The 21,500-nt window shown below is 47.9% G+C and overlaps 1 protein-coding gene across 2 annotated transcripts; it reads left to right on the plus strand.

Annotated features, from left to right (window-relative positions):
* The first annotated feature begins 312 nt into the window (after window positions 1-312).
* On the plus strand, window positions 313-16,242 carry atp8b3 (ATPase phospholipid transporting 8B3). Of its 2 annotated transcripts, XM_062563425.1 has the most exons (28): window positions 313-2,363; window positions 3,071-3,169; window positions 3,551-3,642; window positions 3,803-3,916; window positions 4,551-4,649; window positions 5,287-5,348; window positions 5,935-6,007; window positions 6,185-6,255; window positions 6,766-6,857; window positions 6,968-7,126; window positions 7,749-7,837; window positions 7,921-8,114; window positions 8,253-8,461; window positions 9,387-9,418; window positions 9,650-9,806; window positions 9,942-10,130; window positions 10,261-10,373; window positions 10,815-10,982; window positions 11,154-11,265; window positions 11,341-11,416; window positions 11,511-11,634; window positions 11,841-12,027; window positions 12,147-12,370; window positions 13,100-13,183; window positions 13,287-13,511; window positions 14,837-14,975; window positions 15,177-15,307; window positions 15,567-16,242. In XM_062563425.1, the coding sequence occupies exons 1-28, from the start codon at window positions 2,285-2,287 to the stop codon at window positions 15,759-15,761; spliced, it is 3,588 nt and encodes a 1,195-aa protein (XP_062419409.1). In that variant the 5' UTR covers window positions 313-2,284; the 3' UTR covers window positions 15,762-16,242. The 2 variants fall into 2 exon arrangements, with proteins under 2 accessions (XP_062419409.1, XP_062419410.1); XM_062563426.1 differs by having other exon boundaries at window positions 313-2,715; window positions 7,921-8,461.
* Window positions 16,243-21,500: the final 5,258 nt, after the last annotated feature.

Consider the following 21,500-nt stretch of genomic DNA (forward strand, 5'->3'; position numbering starts at 1 on the left):
ACGGTCAACCGCGCCTGCGTGATTTTTTTTTCTTTCCCCCAATGCCTTGGCGATTGACCTATTTGACACCCGGGCGTTAGAGCTTTGATCTGGTTTTATTTCCATCTCTAATATCTATGACAGACATAATAATGTTATAATTTAGCTTCGAACCAAACACGCATTTTCACCGAACGGAGCGTGAACGCATCACAACGTAACCCAACACAACCTTTATTCTCGATCACAATGGCTCTGTTATCATTGGGGGCTATGTTGCATCTCGGAAACGTTCATGTCAGCCCCCCCCCCCCCCCCCCCCATACACACACACACACACATGCACAGTGTTCTACTTCCAACAAGCTGCAGCTTGTATGTCATATCAAACCTTGTGTATTTTTACTAATCCTTTTCAAAGGCGGTTAGATGTGTGATATTTTGGGGTCTGCTGGCCTGATTCCTGCTCCTCAACTCACTGAGCTGAGCAGTTAACCACTTTCTACAGGAAGTCGAGTTGTGGATTTCGCCTCCTCCCAGTCGGCTTCTGTGTGACTCTTGCCCGGAGCTTTCTCCCACCGACTGAAGCGAAGTCAGAGGCGGCCCGAGGGCCACTCACTGCTCGGATACTGTGAGACACGGAATGAGATGAGAACAGACATAGGTGGTGGAAAGCCTGCCTTTTTTGTTTGGGAGCCGCAGATTGTGTGTTTTCATGGTGCAGTGTAGGAGTTTGCATGAAGTGTAATTCATATTTCTCTCTAAACATCGACGGTTTGTCGCGAAGTGAAAGAAAGGAGTGCGAAGTGTGAAAATGTCCACGTTACAGCACGGTGACTTCCTCACGATTTCAAGAAATTAATCTGTTGTTTTTCAAAGCTGTTCTCGATTTAGAGTTTTGTTCACATTACAATTTTCTAATGAACAAAATACGAGGCCGTTAAAGTCGTCATCTCCCGTGTCTTTTCTCGTTTTTGGTTATCGATTTCTAAGAATTTAAATAATTTCCAGTTCCTTATTGTATTATTGTTCTAGCAAGGGGAAACTACCATATAGCATACACGTTTATTCAAAGTATGTTCATAGCGTTCTCAAATGTCCTCGCATATGTACAACGTTGATTGCTTTAATCATTTGTCCCTTTTTCGGTCGCTGCGGAAGGAGGAATATTTACTGTATTACTGTTTCAATGTATAAATGTGACTTTTAAAACCGTCTTTTCATTTTTTATTCCTCCGAGCAGACTGGAAATTAGACAGGAACCCACAGGCCCAAAGAGGTGAGTCTCCTACGCGTAAAATGCACGTGAGGTTTGGCAGCTGTAATGGCCAACGGCTCCACTGTGGTGGGAAAGCCCGGCTCATCCACAGTCAGGGGGGGAGGCCTGAGAGCCACACCGTCGGCACGTCTCCCTAACCACTCTGCTGCGTAGCCCAGCTGTAAAAATAGATAGGAAAAGATCGTCCTAGATATGCACTAGCGCACACGCACGCACGCGCACACGCACACACACACACACACACACACACACACATTAGACGTAACAAGCGCACACCTTTTTGTTGGTATGTGGCATTTGTGGGGACGGCCTCACTTACATAGGAAAGAGAAATGAGACAAAGATATGAAACCAAAGATTCAACTGACATTGAGAGAACAGGTACGTACCCAGCGAGCTGCCTTTTGTTCAGAGGAGCCATTGTGGTCAAATTCAACCTTTTGTGACCTTCATCTAACGGGTGGATTGCAGTGGGCGCCCACCTCCACCAGGTGGCATTAGATGCACGAAGAAGGCAGAAAGGCTTCGGCCCTGAGGTAAATAAAGAAGGGCTTTGATCTGAAGACAAAGATTATTCCGAATAAATGTGAGAAACACTTGTACACAACTGACCTACTGCATGTACTCAAAAGTACCTTTTGAACTCATTACAGCGAAATCCATGCCTTTTTGAGAACATGAAAATGAAGAGCTGCCACATAAGAAAAGTAGGTTCATTTTGATCCGGGCTTCATTTAACTAATTTAACACAAGAAGGCCATCCCATCTTGATTATTTGTGTTTCCATTTGTCTAATGGCTTGTGGCTTATTCAGACTCTTTTGCATAATAGACCTTTTGGGTTGCTTTAGATTTCTATGCAAAATATAATGATAATGAGGTATGTAGAGAGCACAAAGGGCGGCTGGTTGGGAACGACTTAGCGAAGTTATGCTGGTTTCACGTAACCGTAAACCAAAAATTCTGCATCAAGCGGAAGTTATCTTGGTCGTACCGTTCACCCAGAGAGCATGTTCTTACATTTCAAATGATTTGCAGGGATTTAATTGGTTTTTCCCACTCCACGGGCCTTGAAGCCCCTCCCCCTTTCCTCCTCCTCTCCTCAGGTAAGGTGCACATAGACAACACTGCGAAACCCGATCATTCACCTGGGAGCGAGAGAGAGAGAGAAAGAGAGAGGAGGGGCCCCCGGGGGCGGATGGGGAAATAAAGGGAGGGGTGGTGGGGGTTGGATGCAACTCGTATGCGCTTATGAAAACCAACATGTTTGTGTACATCTCGGTAGAGCTTTCCTGAGCGGCGTCACCTGTGCTCCACACAACAATGCAGGGGGGTTGTGTGCGTTGTTTCTACGCTGCTGCGTCCGGGTGACTTCGACCACAAAGCCGACAGCTGTGCGAGCGGGATTCATTAGTAGTTAAAAAGAGACCATTTCGTCACTTACTCCTCCGTTGACAGGTACGTTCCGATTTGCGGCCGCTCTGATTTCTCTCCCCCAGGTTTGACCGAGGCGATCTGAGCCGCCTCGGGTCTCTCCCACTGGAGTCTCCCGTCCGGCTTCCAACAGAGACTCAGAGTGTTGAAGAGTTGGTTCATTTCTGAGTGTTGGCTCTACAAACGTAGAGTTGTCTTCGTTTCACCGGAGTCCCATGTTCCTTATGCAATCGAAAGGCCAATGGGTTCAGTTTGTAGAGCTTAAAACTGGAGGAGAGGGAAGGGGTGGGGGCCTCCCTTTCGATGTGAATCACTGATCCCTGTTCTTGTTACTGTTGTGCCACGAAGCAGTGTAATGAGTAACACGTTTTCTTCCTAGAAGGGGGTCCCGCAGCAGCCGTTCCGCTCGGTTCTCTCCGTCTCCTCTCCTGCAAAGGTCTCCTCCACGGGGCCATGGCCGAGGAGAGCCTGGAATCTGGTACGTCTCGTTCTCCACTCCATCCTACGCAGCACATCCAAACGTACTACACAACATTCATATCCGTTTACACAAACTGACGGTGTCTTGTATAGGGGGCGGCCAGCCGGTAAGGGATCTTTCGTGTACATTTAAACATTCCCCCCATTGGGGCATCACGTTTCTTCAGGCAGATGCTCTCGCAGGGGGGTCTTTGGCTTCCTGAGGCAACGCAAGACTCCCTTTGGAGATTTGACATCAGCCCCGCCGCGTCCTCGCTCATATTAACCGAAGAGCGCGCACGCCCTTTTCGGTCCATCCGTTGTCTGTCAGTAAATGACGCATTGCAAGGGATTGTTTTGGAAATGGTCGCGATGGTCTGATGGTCGTGTGTCCCGACAGGCCTCACATGGGAGGTGAGGGCCAACAGCCGTCGCTACCACACACGCAGGCAGAAAAAATCCTTCCGGTGCTTTCGCTGGGGGAGATACGCGGTGAGTCCCCCAACGCATGCCCCTACCCCCCCCCCCCCCCTCCCCTTCCCCCGGCCCCTCCCTCTCCCCTGCACGCGGTAACCCAACACCTGTTGGCAGGCCGGCGCACCGAGGAACAGGTTTTGATGTGCTGGTGCTGTGTGTTTCCCTCCGTTGCCAGGACAACGTGATCCGCAGCCACAAGTTCTCCCCGCTGACCTTCCTGCCCCTGACGCTGTTTGAGCAGTTCCAGCGGGTGGCCAACCTCTACTTCCTCCTCATGGTGGTGTTGCAGGTCAGGTGACGTCGCTCTCGTGCGATGATTAGGCCTCAAGGTCCTTTTCGTGGGTTCGGCTTTAGTGTTAAATGTTTACATTGTTTTCAGGTTTGTGTTTTCTTTTGTTTGAGGACAGTCTGAAGTCATGTGAATGATTCTGATGTTTTCTTCTTGGAAATGTGAATATCATCATGGTCATTACTTTGTTTTCTCTGATTTTGTGCATTTTTTTTTTTGCAAGTTGAACAAACTCAGACAAAGTAGACAGGGTTTTCTTTGCTCTGGAAAAAAAGGTTTAAACAATTTATTATACAAATCGTGAAAGGAAATCGTTTTTATTGTATTTCTCAAGGCCTGTAAATATTTCTTAATTCAGGAAGTGGAGCAAAAGTTGCCTATGCAATAAAGCACCTTAAATAAACCATGTAGGAAACATTAATGTCAACCAAAATGTTACTCAACATATTTTTTCATAATTTATCCTGACACCAGCAATTTTCTATTTTGGCAAAATTCCACTTGTTTTTCTTTTTCTGGTTTTGTTGTTTTCTATTATTACTATTACCTGTAAAAGGACTTTGTGTGGCGCATAGTTTATACAGTGTGTGTGTGTGTGTGTGTGTGTGTGTGTGCGTGTGTGTGTGGTTTCCAGTCCGTCCCTGTCATCTCTTCCATTCCCTGGTACATCACCATCATCCCGCTGGCCATCATCCTCTCTGTGAGGGGAATGAAAGACCTCGCCAGCGACATGGTGAGACCGCCAGTCCCTCCGTAGAGCCTCCCTGCCCCTCCCCTCCGTCACCCTGGTGCGGTCTGGGGGGGGAAAACAATCCACCCGCTCACACACACACACACACACACAAACGCATGATTTAAAACGCGAATTTACGACCGGCCTCGCGGAGGCATTTATGCACTCTTCTCCCTCCTCCATTGTCCGCATTGACTCCTTGTCCTCTCCTCATTGACAAAACCAGTCATCCCAGTAGCATCCATTTTCTCTCCTATCATTAAAGCTTTTCCTTTTAAAATGCAGGCGTGATGTTTTGCATGGAGAATTCTCTGGTTAAGTGCATCACTGAGTTACGGTCGTTAACAGCTCTGGGTGAAACGCTTGCTTGACCCCTCTCTATTGACTAATCATTTAGCTGGGGGTGTAAATCTCCCAGCTGGTGTCACCGTAGGGCCCCCCCCCCCCCCCCTCCCCCCCGCCTGTAATGGCGCTTCTCCTTTCTCCTGTTCAACCTTCCCTCTCACGGCCGCCGTCACTCCCTCTCCGCCACGCTTTCTGTGCATCGCTCTCTCCCTCCATCCTTCACGCTCCTCGGCCTCATCTGTGGCTCGTCTTTCCTTTTTTTTTTTTTGTCTCTCCCCATTGGCGGTTCCAGGCAAGGAGACGCAGCGACGGCGAGATCAACTCCCGACCCTGTGACGTCCTCGTGTCCCAGAGGTGAGGACAGAGACTCCTCGTTATTCTCTCTCGGGAACTCCCAGTTCCTTGTGCGCATTGGAGCGAGGGCAAAAACACTCTCCTCACCTATCGCAAGGCACGGACTTTGAGCATCCTCTTGATGACATCTTCTCCTGTCTTCAGAGACACGTGGGCCTCAGTCTGTTTTCTGTGACCTTTGCACTCCAGATGATGTGCTTAACCTTGTGGACTTTGAAGATAATGTATTCACTAGACCCTTTGAGTGTGCTACCTGCAGGGCTTCTCAGCTCTGATATGTTCGGCTGTCTTCATAGTTTGCAGTGAGTGTGTAACTTTTGATGTAATGATGAGTCAATTCCACCGAAGGCAAAAACTTAATTCTTCTCTACAACGAAAGAAAATCCAATCTCCAAATAAAGAGTTAACTTATAGAACAAAATAAATAATGTTTGTGAATGGGTAGGCCTGCTCTGCTCTTGTTCTTGTCTAGAAACCATGGATCATTTACACATAGTTGAGTGTGTGTTAGGCTGGTTTGTGTATTTAAAGTACAAATGTTTTTTTCACCCCCATTTGCTCACACCTCATCCGCCCATCGCCTCAGTTTCAACAGAGCCCAGTGGAGGGATCTGCATGTGGGAGACGTGCTGCGGATCCACAAAAACCAAGTTATCCCTGTGAGATTTTTCATTTCTAACCCACCGCAATATAGAAAACAAAGTGTCTGAGTAATAATTGTTGCTTAAGTAGCACAAATTGCCCAAATGACTTGTTACTGGGTTACATAGAGCATTGCTCTGTGTTAATGTAGCCGCCCGTCTTTTATTTTACCGGTTTTCACTCTTTCCTCTCAGGCCGACCTCCTCCTCCTGTGCAGTTCAGAACCTCACAGTCTGTGTTACGTGGAGACAGCAGATATCGACGGGTAAGAAACTAATCACTTCAAATGCAGCAAGTAATACTAAACTATAGTAGAAGTATGTTAAACAAGTTCTACCAAAACTCTCGGGACAGTGTAGAAATAATAGAACAACAACAAAGTTTTGAGTTTTGATTTCAACATTGATATTGATTTTTGATGCCCAAGAGCTTCAGCCTCCCGTTCTGTTGCCATGGCGACAAAAAAAAAAAAAAGCGGTCACTTCTAAAGGTCTAAAATCGTCACATGAGAGGCTTCGTGGTGGCTCAGAGGAGTGGAAAAGGTCCACGATGCACACTCAGAACAGTGTGGGATCCGTAAAAGACGACTCAATGTTTCTTTATTACCAGTGAAGACCCGTTTCTGAGGTTATTTGCTACTTGTGGTTTATTGCAGAGTGAAAAAAAAACGTGTAATTAGTCAATAGGATTAAATGCAATTCTTCCATACTCCCAAAAAGAAGACGTGTGAACTAATTTGGTCCAATAAAATGAAATGTGACTTTTCTTCCAACAGAGAGACCAACCTGAAATACCGGCAGGCGCTGAGTGCTACACACAGCGAGCTGACGTGTCGGCCCTCACAGGAGACGCTTGCTGCCTTCGATGGTGAATTAATCATTAGCTCATCACGTGGCATAATATAGACCCGTTTCACCAAATGAACCATTTCCACCCAAGTGCATCGCGAGGTTACAATGTGAGCGCTCACTTTTCAGGGGTCGTGTTCTGCGAGGAGCCCAACAATCGCCTCTACGTCTTCAGGGGCCAGCTGCACTGGCGGGGGAAGTGTTTCCTGCTGGAAAATGAGCACATCCTCCTGAGGGGAACGGTCCTACGCAACACCGAGTTTGCCTACGGCGTGGCGGTATACACCGGTACACGTATGCGTAGAAACTCCGCGGAGGTCAATCTTTTTGTGCCCGGGGCACCGATCCGCGTTTCACCTTCTGCTGTGGCCTCCGCCCCGTTTCAATGACACATTTTATCATGTGGAATACATTATACTGCTAATTATGGACAGTACTTAACTCTTGCAGCTGTGTCTTAAATGTGGGTCTGTTAACGTGTGGCAGATTACAGGCTCCTCCTGTCTTTTTAAGTGATCATTGATCGGAGATTACCGGACCGGGCGACGGTGTCACCGATTTCGCTGCTGTGACCCTTTTTCCAGTTGTGGCAAAGTAGATCAATAGATCAAATTCTTCCAGAGATGGGTTTTTTATACCATTCATCAGAGGCGATCTATTGGTGTGACCCCAGTTCGGCGTGATTATAACTCTTAACCCCCCCCCCCTCCTCCCTTCGCCGCGGCCTTCGTCTTTTACTTGCTTCAAGGGGAGCCCGGTCAGGAGTCCTAGAGTACTAGACCCTTCACCTGATCACAGCCAACTCTGACCGGACTCTTCCTTCAGCCTCCTTTTATTTAGGGGGGGGGGGGGGGGGGGGGTGTAGGCCGCCGGAGCGATAGCGTCTAACGGTTTTCTGCCCCTGTGCCAGGCGCGGACACCAAGATCATGAGGAGCTGCGGCAAGCTGAGAGTGAAGAGGACCCGAACGGAGAGAGGTTTCAACCGAGTGGTGATGGGGGTGAGCGGGTGAAGGGCAGGTGGAGGACGGGTCCAGGCGACTCGCGGAGGTGTCCTAATTACCCGCGTGTGTCTGGTCTGTAGATCGTTCTGTGCGTGCTGCTCACGGCTGTGCTGCTTGCCATCGGCGCCGGCGTGTTTTCGAGCTGGGCCGTGAGCCACGCGGGGCCCCTGACCCCTCTGGTGGTCGACGGCAATCCCGCCTACGCCGGGTTCCTCATGTTCTGGAGCTACATCATCCTGCTCAGCCCGGCCATGCCCATTGCGCTCTACATCTCGTTAGTTTTGAGAGGAGGTCTGAAATACACCTGTGTGTGTGCGCGCGCGTTCACGTTCTCACTGTGTGTGTGTGTGTGTGTGTGTGTGTCTGCGTGCGCGCTCGTGTCTTCTGTGTGTGTGTGCGCGTGTGTCCACAGGTTTGAGGTGATCCACTCGGTCCACAGCCTGTTCATCAACTGGGACTTGGAGATGTACTGGCAGCCGGCAGACGGACCGGCCCAAGCCAGGAACACCTCACTGAACGAGGAGCTCGGCCAGGTGGGATACCTGCTGAGTGACAAGACCGGGACGCTGACACAGAACCGTCTGCTCTTCAGACAATGCTGCATCGCTGGGGAGATCTACGGTGAAACCGTCTTCTGTATTTTGATATACACCTAATTGTATTTAATTGCTTTTTTCATTTAATTGCTTTTTTCATAGAAAGAAAAAACATCCCAATGTCAAAACAAAGTGAAAATATTGTTTCCGATATTTTGAATGATGAGCTCCCTCCAGATGGCAAAAAACACACCCAGAGACCAGAGTACAAGCAGGGGCTAACTAGCTTGTATACACCTAAATATTTTATTTGGGATTTACGGTTTTATTTTTGGAGTTCTTTCCATGACATTTTTTTAAAAACATTTTTTACCTAATATTTATTTACTATTTTTTTATGTTACATAACATATTTTGATTTAATTTTTTTACATTTTATTTTCCATGACATTGTTTTAAATTGATATTTTTCTTTATTTACATAATATTTTTGGGACAATATATTTTGACTTAAAAAAAATAATAATTTCAACCTAATACCCTAATAACACATTTTGAATTTTCTTTTAAAATGTTTTTCAACCTAATGTTTTGGAATTTGGACCTAATTTAAAAAAAGAGATTTGACCCATCATATTTTGACTTCTTTTCGGAACATTTTTTTGTCCTAATTTCTTTAACTTTCTTTTTTTTAAAAACTATTTCCCACCCCCTTTTCTATAAATGAGATACTGATTAACGTGATTATTCAAATGATGGAGTTTGATAATGACCACGGAGCCTCAGAGGGGCAAAGGTCCCTCCGGGGGAGGCAGCTTCTTCAAGAGAGGGACAACGGGGGACACGAGTCCATCTATTAAATATTTAACACCATCTCTGCCCCCTGAAGACAAACTGTAATTGATGCCTTGTTAGAATCATCTCAACCGTATGTCTTCCTGGTTCTGCTTTCTTTCTTTTTTTTGTGCATATTTTCTCCATTTCAAATAATCATTTTTCAAATTTCATAGGTGATGCATCGGTCAGGGCCGAGGAAATAGAGGTATAACGACTCTTTAATCTGATTCTTGTAATTTGTCCTTACTTTGCCTCCTCCATGCATGATTCAATCTAATTTTACAACCTTCTCTTTTTACGTCATGACATACACGGCCGTTAATGGTTGCAAAAAATGTACCTGAAAACGCATTGAATCAATCCAAAGTAGTAGGGTATAGAAATCTAGATTTTTATTTCTCCCTAGCTGCATCTTTTTTTTTTTCCCCCCCTCAAGCCCATGGACCTGAGCTGGAACCCGTTCTCCCGCGGTGGACTCTTCATGACGGCCCCCGGCCTGTTGGACAAGCTCCGAGGACGCCAGTGTCCCTTCAGCACGCAGTTCCTCAGAGCGCTGTCCCTGTGTCACACCGTCATGGCCCAGTGGAAAGAAGGTTGCGTTTTCTTTTAAAATCCAGAACTAATGTCGCCTGCCCGCTGCGACCCGGGTTGTAACACCCCGTTGACCCCGGGGGGGCGAGACGACTCGTTCACATCCACTCTGCGTGTGTCGCCTTCGTTTCCTCCAGAGGCTCCGGTCTACCAGGCCGCGTCCCCAGATGAGGAGGCGCTCGTCGGGGCAGCCAGGGAGCTGGGCTGGGTCTTCCTCTCCAGAACCAGAGAGTGCGTCGTTGTCTCCGAGCTGGGTGTGACTCGCCAGTATCAGCTGCTGGCGCTGCTGGACTTCACCAGCAAGAGGAGGCGCATGTCTGTGCTGGGTGAGAGTAGCCTTCTAAATGCACGCCAACGACACCATCTCCTCTCATCTTTTACGATTGTACTTGATGCCAAGTTGCTCCATGTCAACTTTACTTTTTTCTCCTTTTTTTTTTTTTTTTATTTGTTCAGTGCGGGAGCCGGAGGGCGGGTTAAAGCTGTACAGCAAAGGGGCAGACATCGTGATCCTGGAGAGACTGCAGAAGGACTCGCCGTACCAGGAAGGCATTGAAAGAGCCCTGGAGGTGACCTGGAGTGTCTGCTGTTATCGAGCCTACTTTTTATGACACTCTTTTAGTACTTCAGTACCGGAGAGACTAGACTTTCTACAAAAGGGGCAAATATTTCACATATCTAAAGAAAAATGAAAAAATTGGTTTGTGTTTTTCCCTTTTTCTTGCTCGAAAGTAGAACAACCAGAATGCACTAGGGCTAGTTGCCCCTGTGGGGATGCCAACCCACATGACTGTGATACAAAACTAGTCGACAATTGAATTATTTGCATTGGGCATCCGAGTAGTTAAAGGTTCTTGATCAATAGACTCCCCGTATTGAGATAGCCGGGGCCATGAACCGCTGGGTTTATCTCACGTTTTTTTTTTGTCAATTCCTCAAGTCCACATTTGTAGGGTCACTCTGTAAATAATGTGCAGCCTATAATAATGTGTTAACTCATCTTCCGTCAGTCGTTTGCCCAGGCCTGTCTGAGGACCCTGTGTGTTGCGGTTCGATCCGTTCCCGAGGCGTCGTGGGAGCAGTGGAGTAAAACTCTGGGCCAGTCTGCTGCCATGGCGACCGCGGACCGCGACGCACTCCTGGAAAAGCTGTACGATGAGATGGAGAGAGAGCTGCAGGTGGGCTCGCCCTAAATGGGATTTTTTTTTACGTGTTTTTATTTTCATGTGCTGAAGCTCATCATTGACACGGATAAGTAGTTTTAAATGGTCCCCCGCTTTTTTCCCCCCCCCCATATTGCGTTTTGACGTGGCGCCGTAACCCATTTGAAACGTTTCCTTTCTTGGTAGCTCATAGGGGTGACAGCGATAGAGGATCGGCTTCAGGAGGGCGTTCCTGAGACCATTGCACTCCTGAAACAGGCCGGCCTTAAAGTATGGGTACTGACCGGGGACAAAAAAGGTAATGTGGCAAACCGCTTTGAATGCTGCGATGCAGCTACGTGCCTCACCGTGGTTTCTGTCTGCATCCTTGCAGAGACCGCTGTTAATGTCGGGTATTCTTGCAAGCTCCTGGATCCTGAGACCAGATTAGTGGAGTGGCAAGAGCTGAGGTTAACCATGATCAAATTAAATAAAAACACACACACGCGCACGCGCGCGCGCACATTTGCACCAGTTCGCTGATCTTTGTATGTTTGCCTGCAGACAGATCCTCCAGTCCCCAGACCCGGGGGTGAGTTTCTTCAAGGCCAGACAGACCGAGCTGTGGGCTGTCGACAAGCAGGCGGCTGGGGCAAAGACCGCCCTGGTGCTCACTGGACCCGAGCTGGTACGAGTAGTGTATCTCAAATGACCAATTAGCGGTCTGCGTTTCAATGTTTTCCCTGCTACTGGAATCCGAGCGGCATTCTTTTTTCTCTCCCGTCGTTATTTCATGGTTTCTCGGCTTCGAGTAGCCAGCTGGAAGTAAAGAATCCCATGCCGTCTCTTATGGAAAAGTGTATAAATATATACAACTGTGGTTTTGTGCTGCAGGCGGAGTTTGACCAGAGGCCAGAGTGGGGGGCCGCGTTCATGAGCCTGGCGGATCGCTGTCAGTCGGTGCTCTGCTGCCGGGTCACACCCGGACAGAAGGCCGACGTCGTCGCGTTGGTCAAAAAGCACACCGGCGCTGTCACCATGTCCATCGGGGACGGTGCCAATGATGTAAATATGATCAAAAGTAGGTCGGGGTTGGATCACCGAGGGCCACGTCTTGCTCATCGGTGTGCTGATTAAAGTTGGAGTGCATCCCGGCTTTCTGTCAATGTGTGCCCCGTGCTTCCTGTCCTGCAACCCCAGCGGCGCACGTCGGGGTGGGGATAGCCGGCGTGGAGGGAAGTCAAGCGGTGCAGAACGCCGACTTTGCGCTGTCCCAGTTCCGGTTCCTGCAGAGGCTGCTGCTGGTCCACGGACGCTGGTCCTACCGCCGCATCTCTCTCTTCCTGCTCTACTTCCTGTTTAAGACCTGTGGCTTTGCTCTCGTGCACGTATGGTTCGGTTTCTTCAATGGCTTCAGTGCTCAGGTTAGACGTTAAAGGTTATGGGGTTAGGGTTGCATATGGGGCTTATTCCATATTCAGGGGACAGTGGTCCGAACACTCGGGAGAAACAGGAGCAAAGTTATTTCATCCACCTTGGAAAAAATAAAAGCTAACCTTTCTGACGAGGAACTGAACTCATAATCAATGTTCTTTTCGAAGCCACAGGACTCCGTTGACAAAAGCAGCCATTTTACCTCCCAGGAACCGCGGGTCCACCGCTGCCTCGGTCGGTTCAGTTTGTTTTGTGCCATTGTGTGACTTTTGTTGAATCCAAACCAACCCTTTAACACACCAAAGTCACACAAACAAACCAACCGATCGAGGCAGCGGTGGACCAGCAGCTTCGGCGTCCCGCGATGATAAATGACTGTTTTTTTGTCGAAGGACTATTGAGGGTTTGGACAGAGCACAAGGTGGCGCTTTAGTTTCCAGTCAAAAAAAAATAAAAAATCCTCCTGACGTTCTAAGGAAAGGCGGTGAGTTTTCACTGCTGCTCCCAAACACGGTATCACATCGCACTCCTGCCTTTTACAGACCGTGGGGGGCGACCACCGCCGTCCTTTTGTAGGCGACGCGCTGACTATGAATAAGAACCTGGTGCAACCACAAATTTGACCCACCTGTTTGGAGTCGCTACTGTTATGTTTTCTGAAGTTAAAGATAAAGAGAAGACAACCTGCATTCATCCCGCCATCTATTCCTCTCCTGCAGTCTCTGTATGAGACGTGGTTCATCGCTCTCTACACCGCCTTCTACACGGCCTTCCCGGTCATGTGCCTGGCCTTCTTTGAACAGGTGAGGCGGGTGTTCCACTGATGAGCTCAATTATCCCATTGTGTGATTTCATGATTCATGAAGTCGCGACGCTTCGCCCTGCGTCCGTTGGGCGTTTTTTTAGGACGCGAGTGCGGCGAGCAGCCTGAAGTGGCCGGAGCTGTACAAGACTGGACAGAGGCAGGAGCTCTCCAGCCCCCTCGTGATGTCCTCGTCCCTCCTGTACGCTGTCTACACGTCGCTCGTTCTCTTCTTCGTCCCGTTCGGGGTTTACTACGACACGGCGTATGACTACCAGACAATGGCGCTCACGGTCGCCTTGGCAGCCATGCTCACTGCCACCACCGAGGTCAGCGCCACGAGGTTTCTGTGGTTTTATCCGTGACGAAGGGGATTGTTGGAAATTTATTTTATTATTAAGTTTTCATTTTCAAACAAATTCGCACATCACTTAAATCAGTGGTTCTCAACTGGTCTGGCTCCGGGACCCACCATCACCACCTTAATGACAAGCCCAAATCGAGGAACATTCTCAACTTCTCAAATTTATTCAAAATCAAGTTCATAAGCTGAATTTTATATTTTATATTGAGGATGTTTAATTATCCTAAAAACCCAAATTCTCCCCCATATCAGAATGGTTTGACCCAACCTGGCACACGCTGCTGAAAACATGGACGGACGAGCCGGCAAAAAAAAACGAGACTCCGCTGCATTAAAAAAGTCCCTTCAAAATAAAATCACAGGAGGAATTTTTTTGTGATTTTTTTTTTAATTCTAATTTTTATTTTCCCATTTGAATGACTTTCTAAATTTTCCCATGGGTCGCGACCCACCAGTCAGAATCACTGACTTAAATCGTCTCCTTTGTTGTGCAAGGAATCATTTCGCCCGAAGAACAAAAAGGCTATTGGTTTAAATGTTTGTGTTGGTATATTAATATATATAAAACATAACCAAAATATAGAATATACAATAGTGGGGAAATACAGTTGAGCCTTACGTTTAAAGGATATACATACACATGATTGGAAGCATGTTGATTGCCTCTCTCGCCATGGTGGCCGCTGGGTCGTTGGCTCTCAGCTAGCAGCGCTAGCAGCGCCAACCGAGTAAACAAAGTGCCGAGAGATTGAATAGTGTTTACCACAGGGGCGAGCGGAGGGAAGGTGCAACACTATGCAATTATCAGGACGTGTTATCAGCTTGGGACCACTGGTGCGTTGAGGGAGTCAGTGGGGCGCGATCACGTGCACCCAAAAGCGCGCGCGTGACGACTTAGTCAACAGCGCGAGGGAAGCTTGGATAAGAAAAACCTCATTCTCTGCTCAGGTAGACTTTACTCCGCCGAGTCTTCACACAGCAAACAGTTGTTTGCTGCTGCATTACTGCTCAGAATATTAAATTCAAGCATCTTACAAACTCATTGATTGGTTGAAATAAATGATGAGAAATTGCTTAGTTTTTGGAAGGAAAATTGTGTGTGTGTATTTAAGAGGTATTGATAACAAGCCAGGATTTGATTTGGTGGCCTGAACAGTAAACACAGGAGCGGGAGGTTGACACTTGCGTAACTCACCAGGAGGCCAGATGGGGGATAACTGGGAGCCGAGCGATAAGAGGCGCGACTGCTTATCCAGATGTGCCATTTTGCTTTGTTGTTGTTTTTTTCAGATTGTGCTGCTGACCAGATACTGGACAAAGTTCAACGTCGTGACTGTGTTGGTCTCTGTGGGGCTGTTCTTCCTCTGTACCAGGATTACCCAGAGCCCCTTCCTGTTCCAGAGAGCCCCCAAAGACTATTACTTTATCGGTACCTTTCGGCTCACCTCGGTGCACGTCGTTCCTTGTCTGTGGATTCGATTCACCAGGCAGTTATTGAAGAAGAACAAACATGCGTACAATCCAAAAGACCTCAAGGAAGACAGAAGTCCATTTGAATGACTTTCTAAATGCTGATGTGTCACCATCCCCGTGGCTGGCTTTGATTGCTCCGTGTGTGCTTCTTCACCAGGTGTGTCTGATAACGCCTTCGTGGATCCCCTCGTGTGGCTGGCGGCTCTGCTCGCTACTTGGACGGCCGCTTTGCCCTCGGTGGCCGCTCTGGCTCTCAAAGTCGTGCTCGCCAAGCGTGACAAACACAGGGTGAGTAGTCTACGGGGGGGGGGGGGGGGAATGTGCTATGTACATTGTTTTTGAGATTTTGGAATATATTGCAGCCATGTCATGTCATAACATCCAACTGCAACAATTTTGGCTACACGTGCCACCCCAACGCGATACTTTGTTGCCATTTCCTGTCCTTTTGGCGTTGCGAGAGTTGCTTCCCATTCAACACGTCCCATCTACCCCGGGGCTGTAATGACTGAGTGATTGGTGTCTCCCTCACCCGGCTGTGACGCAGGTCCACAGCGCGTCCCGGCACCCGGCGCAGCTGAGTGCCCACTGGAGAAGGGGGGCGCCGCCGCGCCGCTCCTCTCGCGCCCCCGGGCCTCAGGGCGGCGGCCCCGGCGTCCGCAGCACCGTGCCGACGGTGGATGAGCAGGTGGCGGTGAAAGTGGTGGCCCCGCCCCCCGGCTCGCTAGAAAATTCACTCTAACACTAATCGTGGACTAATGGCGCATGAATTGTAACGTATGAATGGGAAGCCATTTTGACAACTTTTATTTTTGATGAAATGGAATTAAAAAAAATGATTGAGATGATCATTGAATGATGAGAAATTTTAGCCTAAATTGATCTTTTGTATTTCTACTTTTTACAATAAAGTATATGATGTAATCAAAAAAAATTGTTTGTATCCAACAAAACACACCAACAGCACATCTTTGTTTTACAATTGTTTTTATTTGTTAATTTATTTCAAAACACGCAATTTTACCCATATTATCCTTTTAAGTTTTTATTTTTCTGTAACAAGTTATTACTCAGATTTTTTTCCCTTCACAAAAGTCTCAACAAGAGTGAAACTAAAAGTCCTCCACAGGCTCCCCGGCTTCTGCAGTGGGAAGAGGGAAAAGAGGCTCTCTGACCGGACCAGTGGTGAGTGGGTCTATCCCCTGTGTGTGTGTGTGTGTGTGTGTGTGTGTTGGTGGGGGGGGGGGGGGAGACTACACCAGGGTGTGTATTCGTACGTGTGTTTATGTATTTGTGTTTTAAGTGCAAAGAGGTGGAACGTCCACATGGCCGGTAAATCACAGGGGGACCCGGAGAGCTCAGCCTCGTCTCCTGGGTCCTCGGGGGGGGAGCCGGATTGTCACGCCTCTGATTTCATCTTTGGTTTCAGCACGTGCCTGCGTCCGTGTGTGTGTCCGTGTGTGTGTGTCCGTTTGTGTGTGTCGCTCCGAGTGCAATATAAGCCACTGTCTCCAGACGACTTTGTAAACTTAGGTGAGTACAATGTAAGCGTCTTTGCATTGATTGTGGCCCTTCCTTGGCGCTGGGGACAAAGACAGTCGAACATTGTAGAACAATGGAGCCATGAGGGGGGGGGGCAGCTTTAAAACATCAACGTGGGCTCCATGTTGATGTCAATGGCAGTTTGGGGCATTTGTGTAACGCTGTATAACGTCAGTGGGGGGGGGGGGGGGAGGGGGGGGTTGAGTAGTGCTCTCCGCTCCTCAGCAACTCTCTGCCGTGCCCTGAGTGAATTATGGGTTTCTCGGGCGGGGGGGGGGGTGTAATGGGGGTGAAAGTGTGGGCGGGAGTGACGCGATGTCGTGGTGGGGACGGGGGGGGGGGTAGAGGGTTTGTACACTCTGACCCAGCAGCAACGATTAAGATTGGGGGGGTCAGGTGTTTGCATAGTTCTCTGTGCAAAAGCCACCAGCCGGAGCCATTTTTTTATTCCTCGCGGCTGGTTACATCATCGTTTGATTAGCAGGAAGTCGTGGCGGCGGGAGATGTGAAGGATGGTCTTTGCACCACAGCTCTTGTTCTCTTAACCTGCAGTGCACTACATTGTGGCAGTGTGGAAGGTGTGTGTGTGTGGCTGTGTGTGTGTGGGGGGGGGGGGGGTCAGGAGGGTGAGAGATGAATGAAAGCGGGTGAGTGAATTTGAAATGTTGGGATTCCAGAGTGTCGTGTAACCGAGCTCGATGGGACGGGTAGATGTTGGTAGGTGTTTGGCAAAGCGGGGGGGGCAGTCGTTTGGCAGTCGGGCACTTACAGCTCGTCGCACTTCAGAGAGCCTCTTTCCCCTTGATTTTGCTATTCCGTCCTCCCCTTCCCACTGGCCTGCCCCCCCTCTCTCTCTACCCTTTTTGTTTTCTTCTTGTTTTGAAACTGATTGTCTTCTACCATCACAAAGACACTTGGTTCTGATTGATCAACAGGTAACAGAAGAGGGAGAGCACAGTGGGACTGGGGGGGGGGGTGTCTACACCGGTCCCGTTGGCGTCATTGGACAACACCCCCCCACCCTCAACCCACCCCCCCCCAACAGTGAAATGCACACGCACAAACGCTGTTTGACAGGAAACGCTGGCGACATTTCGGGGGGGGCGGATGGTCAGTGGCCAAATGGTACCGCGGTTGGTCGTTCGGTCGGTCAGTAAGAAATGGTTTCAAATTTTTTCGCATGACAAATATTGCAACCCAATGGCAAAGGAACATTACCAAAAAAACAACAACAAAAAAAAACAAGAAAAAAAAACAAAACAAGGGAACACATTTTCTTTCACGTAGGTACAAATGAAGACACATACACGGGTTGAAGAAAAGCATGTGGACAGACATACAGACGCACACCGCTCGGGCCTGTGTGTGTCCCTCTGATTAACTCCAAGTAAACAGCCCGTCTTTGGAAAAGCAAGACACACATTTCAGGACCCGAGTGAGGACCACAAGCTGAGGAATGAAGATCGAATGCCGTTGATTGGGAGGAGAGGAGTTTGACCTCCCCCAGCACACACTGCCCCCTACTGTCTGGATTTATATACATTAAGAAATAAAACAGGGGGGGAGGGGAGAAGGAGAAGGAGAAGGGTTGCAACAACACATGCACACAACCAGTGACTCCCAACAGCGACAGAAAATTCTAAAAACAAGGACCCCGCCAACGGCTAAAACCCCCGATCCACCCACCCTTTTTTTTGTTGTTGTTTGTTTTGATAACCAAAATATCCCCCACCCCGTCTCCACCCCCCACCCAAGTCGTTCCATACCTCCTCTCCCCACAAAATCACAGGTCATTCCTGTTGGTTTCTATACAGTTATACAATATCCATGCACAAAAGAAAAGAGCGCACCTTCCTTTCAACAGGAGGTGCTGATCTTCAATATTCTAAGAACATCAGGAGCACTTGAACACAACCAGGAACCTTCAAAAGTAACTGTGAAATTTGTTGGGTTTTTTTGTTGTTTTTTTTTTCAGAGAAAAGACTAAATTAAAAGGCAGAAGAAAGCTAACAATGAGTAAAAGGTTATTCCTCCTTTGGTTTAACGTCACATTTTTGGTAAAGAATTCAGCCCAAATAGAATATTTCTGTCATTTCTTTTGTGTGTGTGTGTGTGTGTGTGTGTGTAATTCTTTCTTTAACTAAACATCAAAAGTGAGCAGCCTTCTCTTCTGTCTCTTTTCTCACGTAACCCTTCACAGAAACATTCACAATGTCTTGTCCTCTATGAAAACAGTAAGTACATGCCGTAGCAAAAACAAACAAGAGAACGTACGAGAAAAATGAGCAAACGAATAAAAGGAATTTTAACAGTATAAAGCTTCAAGTCACAAGTTCCAAAACTAACTATCATAGTATCATAGTTTCATAATCATTGTTATCATTAGCAGTATTATTTTCAGTTTAAATTACATAAAGTTTACATGAAAGGTTTTTGAGGTATTTCAGAATTAATTGTCAACACACGCCTACCGGGTCTTAGCACTAGCCAGGGGGAGAGGATTTGGGGGGGTTGGGTGGGTGGGGGGGGGGCAGAATTTTGTGTCTATGACCTGTCAGCGAGTTGTCCAGTGAAGCCTCTGTGCTTTCACGCAGGGTGGAGACAGAAAGAAGACATTAAGGGTTGAGGTTTACAGCCCGATGCGGTGCCTGGATCCCCCCGGCCTTTTTACAACCCCCCCCCTCTTTCTCTGTTACACAAAAATATCTCTGATGCGAGGAGGGGGTACAAGTGGCCGAGAGCCCGAGCACACCGGGCGGGGGGTGGGGGGGGGGGGGCCGCAGAGGGGGAGAAATAAAAAAAAAAAAAAAACGTAAAGGCTCTGAGCTACTAGAAGATCGACGATACAGTAACAAAGTCTCTGACAGATTAAGGAGTAACATATAATTTTGTTTCAAATAAATAGTGTATAGAAAATGTTTTATAGACTTTCTACATGATAAAGTGCTTGTATTCTAGTGTATCAAGATGGAAAGTCAATATGGGAGAAAATGCTGACACAGCCCCCACTCTGTGTCCCTCTCTGTGCACCCCCCCCCCTCCTCCTCCTCCTCCCTGCCTCCCCCCTCATCCTGCCTCCCCCCCTCGCTTTTTCCGTCCATCCAATTATGGGTGCGTTGTCTTAATGCGAGTGTATGTTGTCAATGGGTGTGGAGCTATGTGCATGCACCCGCTGTGTGTGTGTGTGTGTGTGTGTGTGTGTGTGTGTGTGTCCAGTGCAGTCCCACCCGTGGTTGAAGGGAAAAGGCACTCAACTCTGTCTGCAAGGCAGCCACCTCCTCCTGTGTGGCACGATGCTGTCCGACTGCGCTGTTACTGTGTGTGTGTGTGTGTGTGTGTGTGTGTGTGTGATGTATATCAGTCCATTCATAGCAGTTTGGGGAAAAGATTGGGGGAAGGATTTGGTTTTTTTGTTGTAATCTTTTTTTTGTTGTTTTTTTGGTTTGAGTCCCCCTAGGCAGTTTGGGACCGGTAGGCTGCAGTTTCTTTGGTATCAGTGGCGGTTTCACAAACCACTCAGCTTAGTGAGGTAGCCACATTGGTTCTCACTACAAACAAATGTCATTTTGTCAGCCTCACACCCAGAAGCTGAATCTAGCTATTTACCTTTGCTCACTGAACTGTATACCACAAATCGATTTTTTTTTTCTTCTTTTTTTCTCTTCGCTCATCGTCCTTTTGGCGGCGTTAACTCACTGCTTACAGCGACGTGAGGTCGACTCTTCCCCCCCCCCCCCTCCCCATTGAGCATCTCTTATCTGATCCGCACCGCTAATCTGACTACATTGTTGGAAATGCTACAGTTGCATCTTGAGACCGTACAGATAACAATTGAGTCCAGAGCTCCACACATCCCCCCCCACCCCGCCCCCCCACCCCCACCACCCGCCCTGTGCCATTAAAAAACGCACTGAATGAGCCAGGACGTTTGGAGGTCGTGTTTTGTCCCGCCTTCTTCGGGGCTCGGCCTAAAAAGGGGCCTCAGGGCTCCACAGTTCTGACCCGAAATGCCAAAAAAGTGAGAGAGAGAGCGTCCGTCGTTTATTTGTCTCTTCAGCAGCTCCCAGTTTCTCTTTTTCTCCTCCTTCTCACGGTAAATGTCTCCTCCGAGTCTTTATTCACATACAATGCAAAAAAAACAAACAAAAAAAAATTCCTTCATTGGCCTCAGTCCTGGCATCCCTTTTTTTTTGTCTTTTTTAAAAGTCCTTCCTTTTTTTGTTTTTGATTTATCAACAAGGTGCCTTACTTACGCACAACAGAGCACAACAGTAACAAGAAATAGAAACTTTGTGTCTATGGTACTAATTAAATACCCGCATCAATATAGAGAGGAAGAGGGAAAGGGGAGGTGGGGGGGGGGGGGGGTCAATGGGGGTTAGAGGGGGAGAGAGGAGGTAGAGAACCAAAGATAGAATGAGAGATCTTTTCTTCTGCTTCAGAATGTGTCCAGTTATGCGTTGGAGACATTTGTAACACGTTTGTGTGTGAGAGCGGTATCTTTGTCATTTGAGGTTTGGTTATTGTATGCCTTAAAATCTGATTTATTTTTTTTTGTCCATTTTTTTACTAAAAAAAGTATATTTTAATTCAGATAAAAGCTGATTGTTGGTTGCTATGGCACACACCGCCCGTCACCAGTGGGGGCGCACTGTAGCTGTGTGTGAACCCCAGTACCATGTTCTCTGATTCGCATTAAGGCAGTAAGCATTGGCACTAATCATTGTAGCATTTTGACAGCTGAGTGTGGTAGTTAGCTTTGGGTTAGCTACTGATAACCCTCGTGTGGGAATAACCAGGAGATTTGGTTCCAGAGCGTCCTCTTTTTTTTTTTTTGTTGCTTGTTTTGCAAACAGATGGGATGGAAGGATGGTTTGAGAAAATATGAAGCCTCCCAAAAATAGCATGTTTCTCGAATCGAATGTGTCTCCGTGTCCCT

Source organism: Pungitius pungitius, chromosome 7, assembly GCF_949316345.1.
Source record: "Pungitius pungitius chromosome 7, fPunPun2.1, whole genome shotgun sequence".
NCBI lineage: Eukaryota > Metazoa > Chordata > Actinopteri > Perciformes > Gasterosteidae > Pungitius > Pungitius pungitius.

Excerpts from the sequence above, each read along its gene's own strand:
- atp8b3 (XM_062563425.1), top strand. The coding sequence starts at position 2,285 with ATGATTTGCAGGGATTTAATTGGTTTTTCCCACTCCACGGGCCTTGAA. Across the intron at positions 5,349-5,934 it reads GACGTCCTCGTGTCCCAGAG|TTTCAACAGAGCCCAGTGGA; the intron begins GTGAGGACAGAG and ends CCATCGCCTCAG. Across the intron at positions 6,256-6,765 it reads GAGACAGCAGATATCGACGG|AGAGACCAACCTGAAATACC; the intron begins GTAAGAAACTAA and ends TTCTTCCAACAG.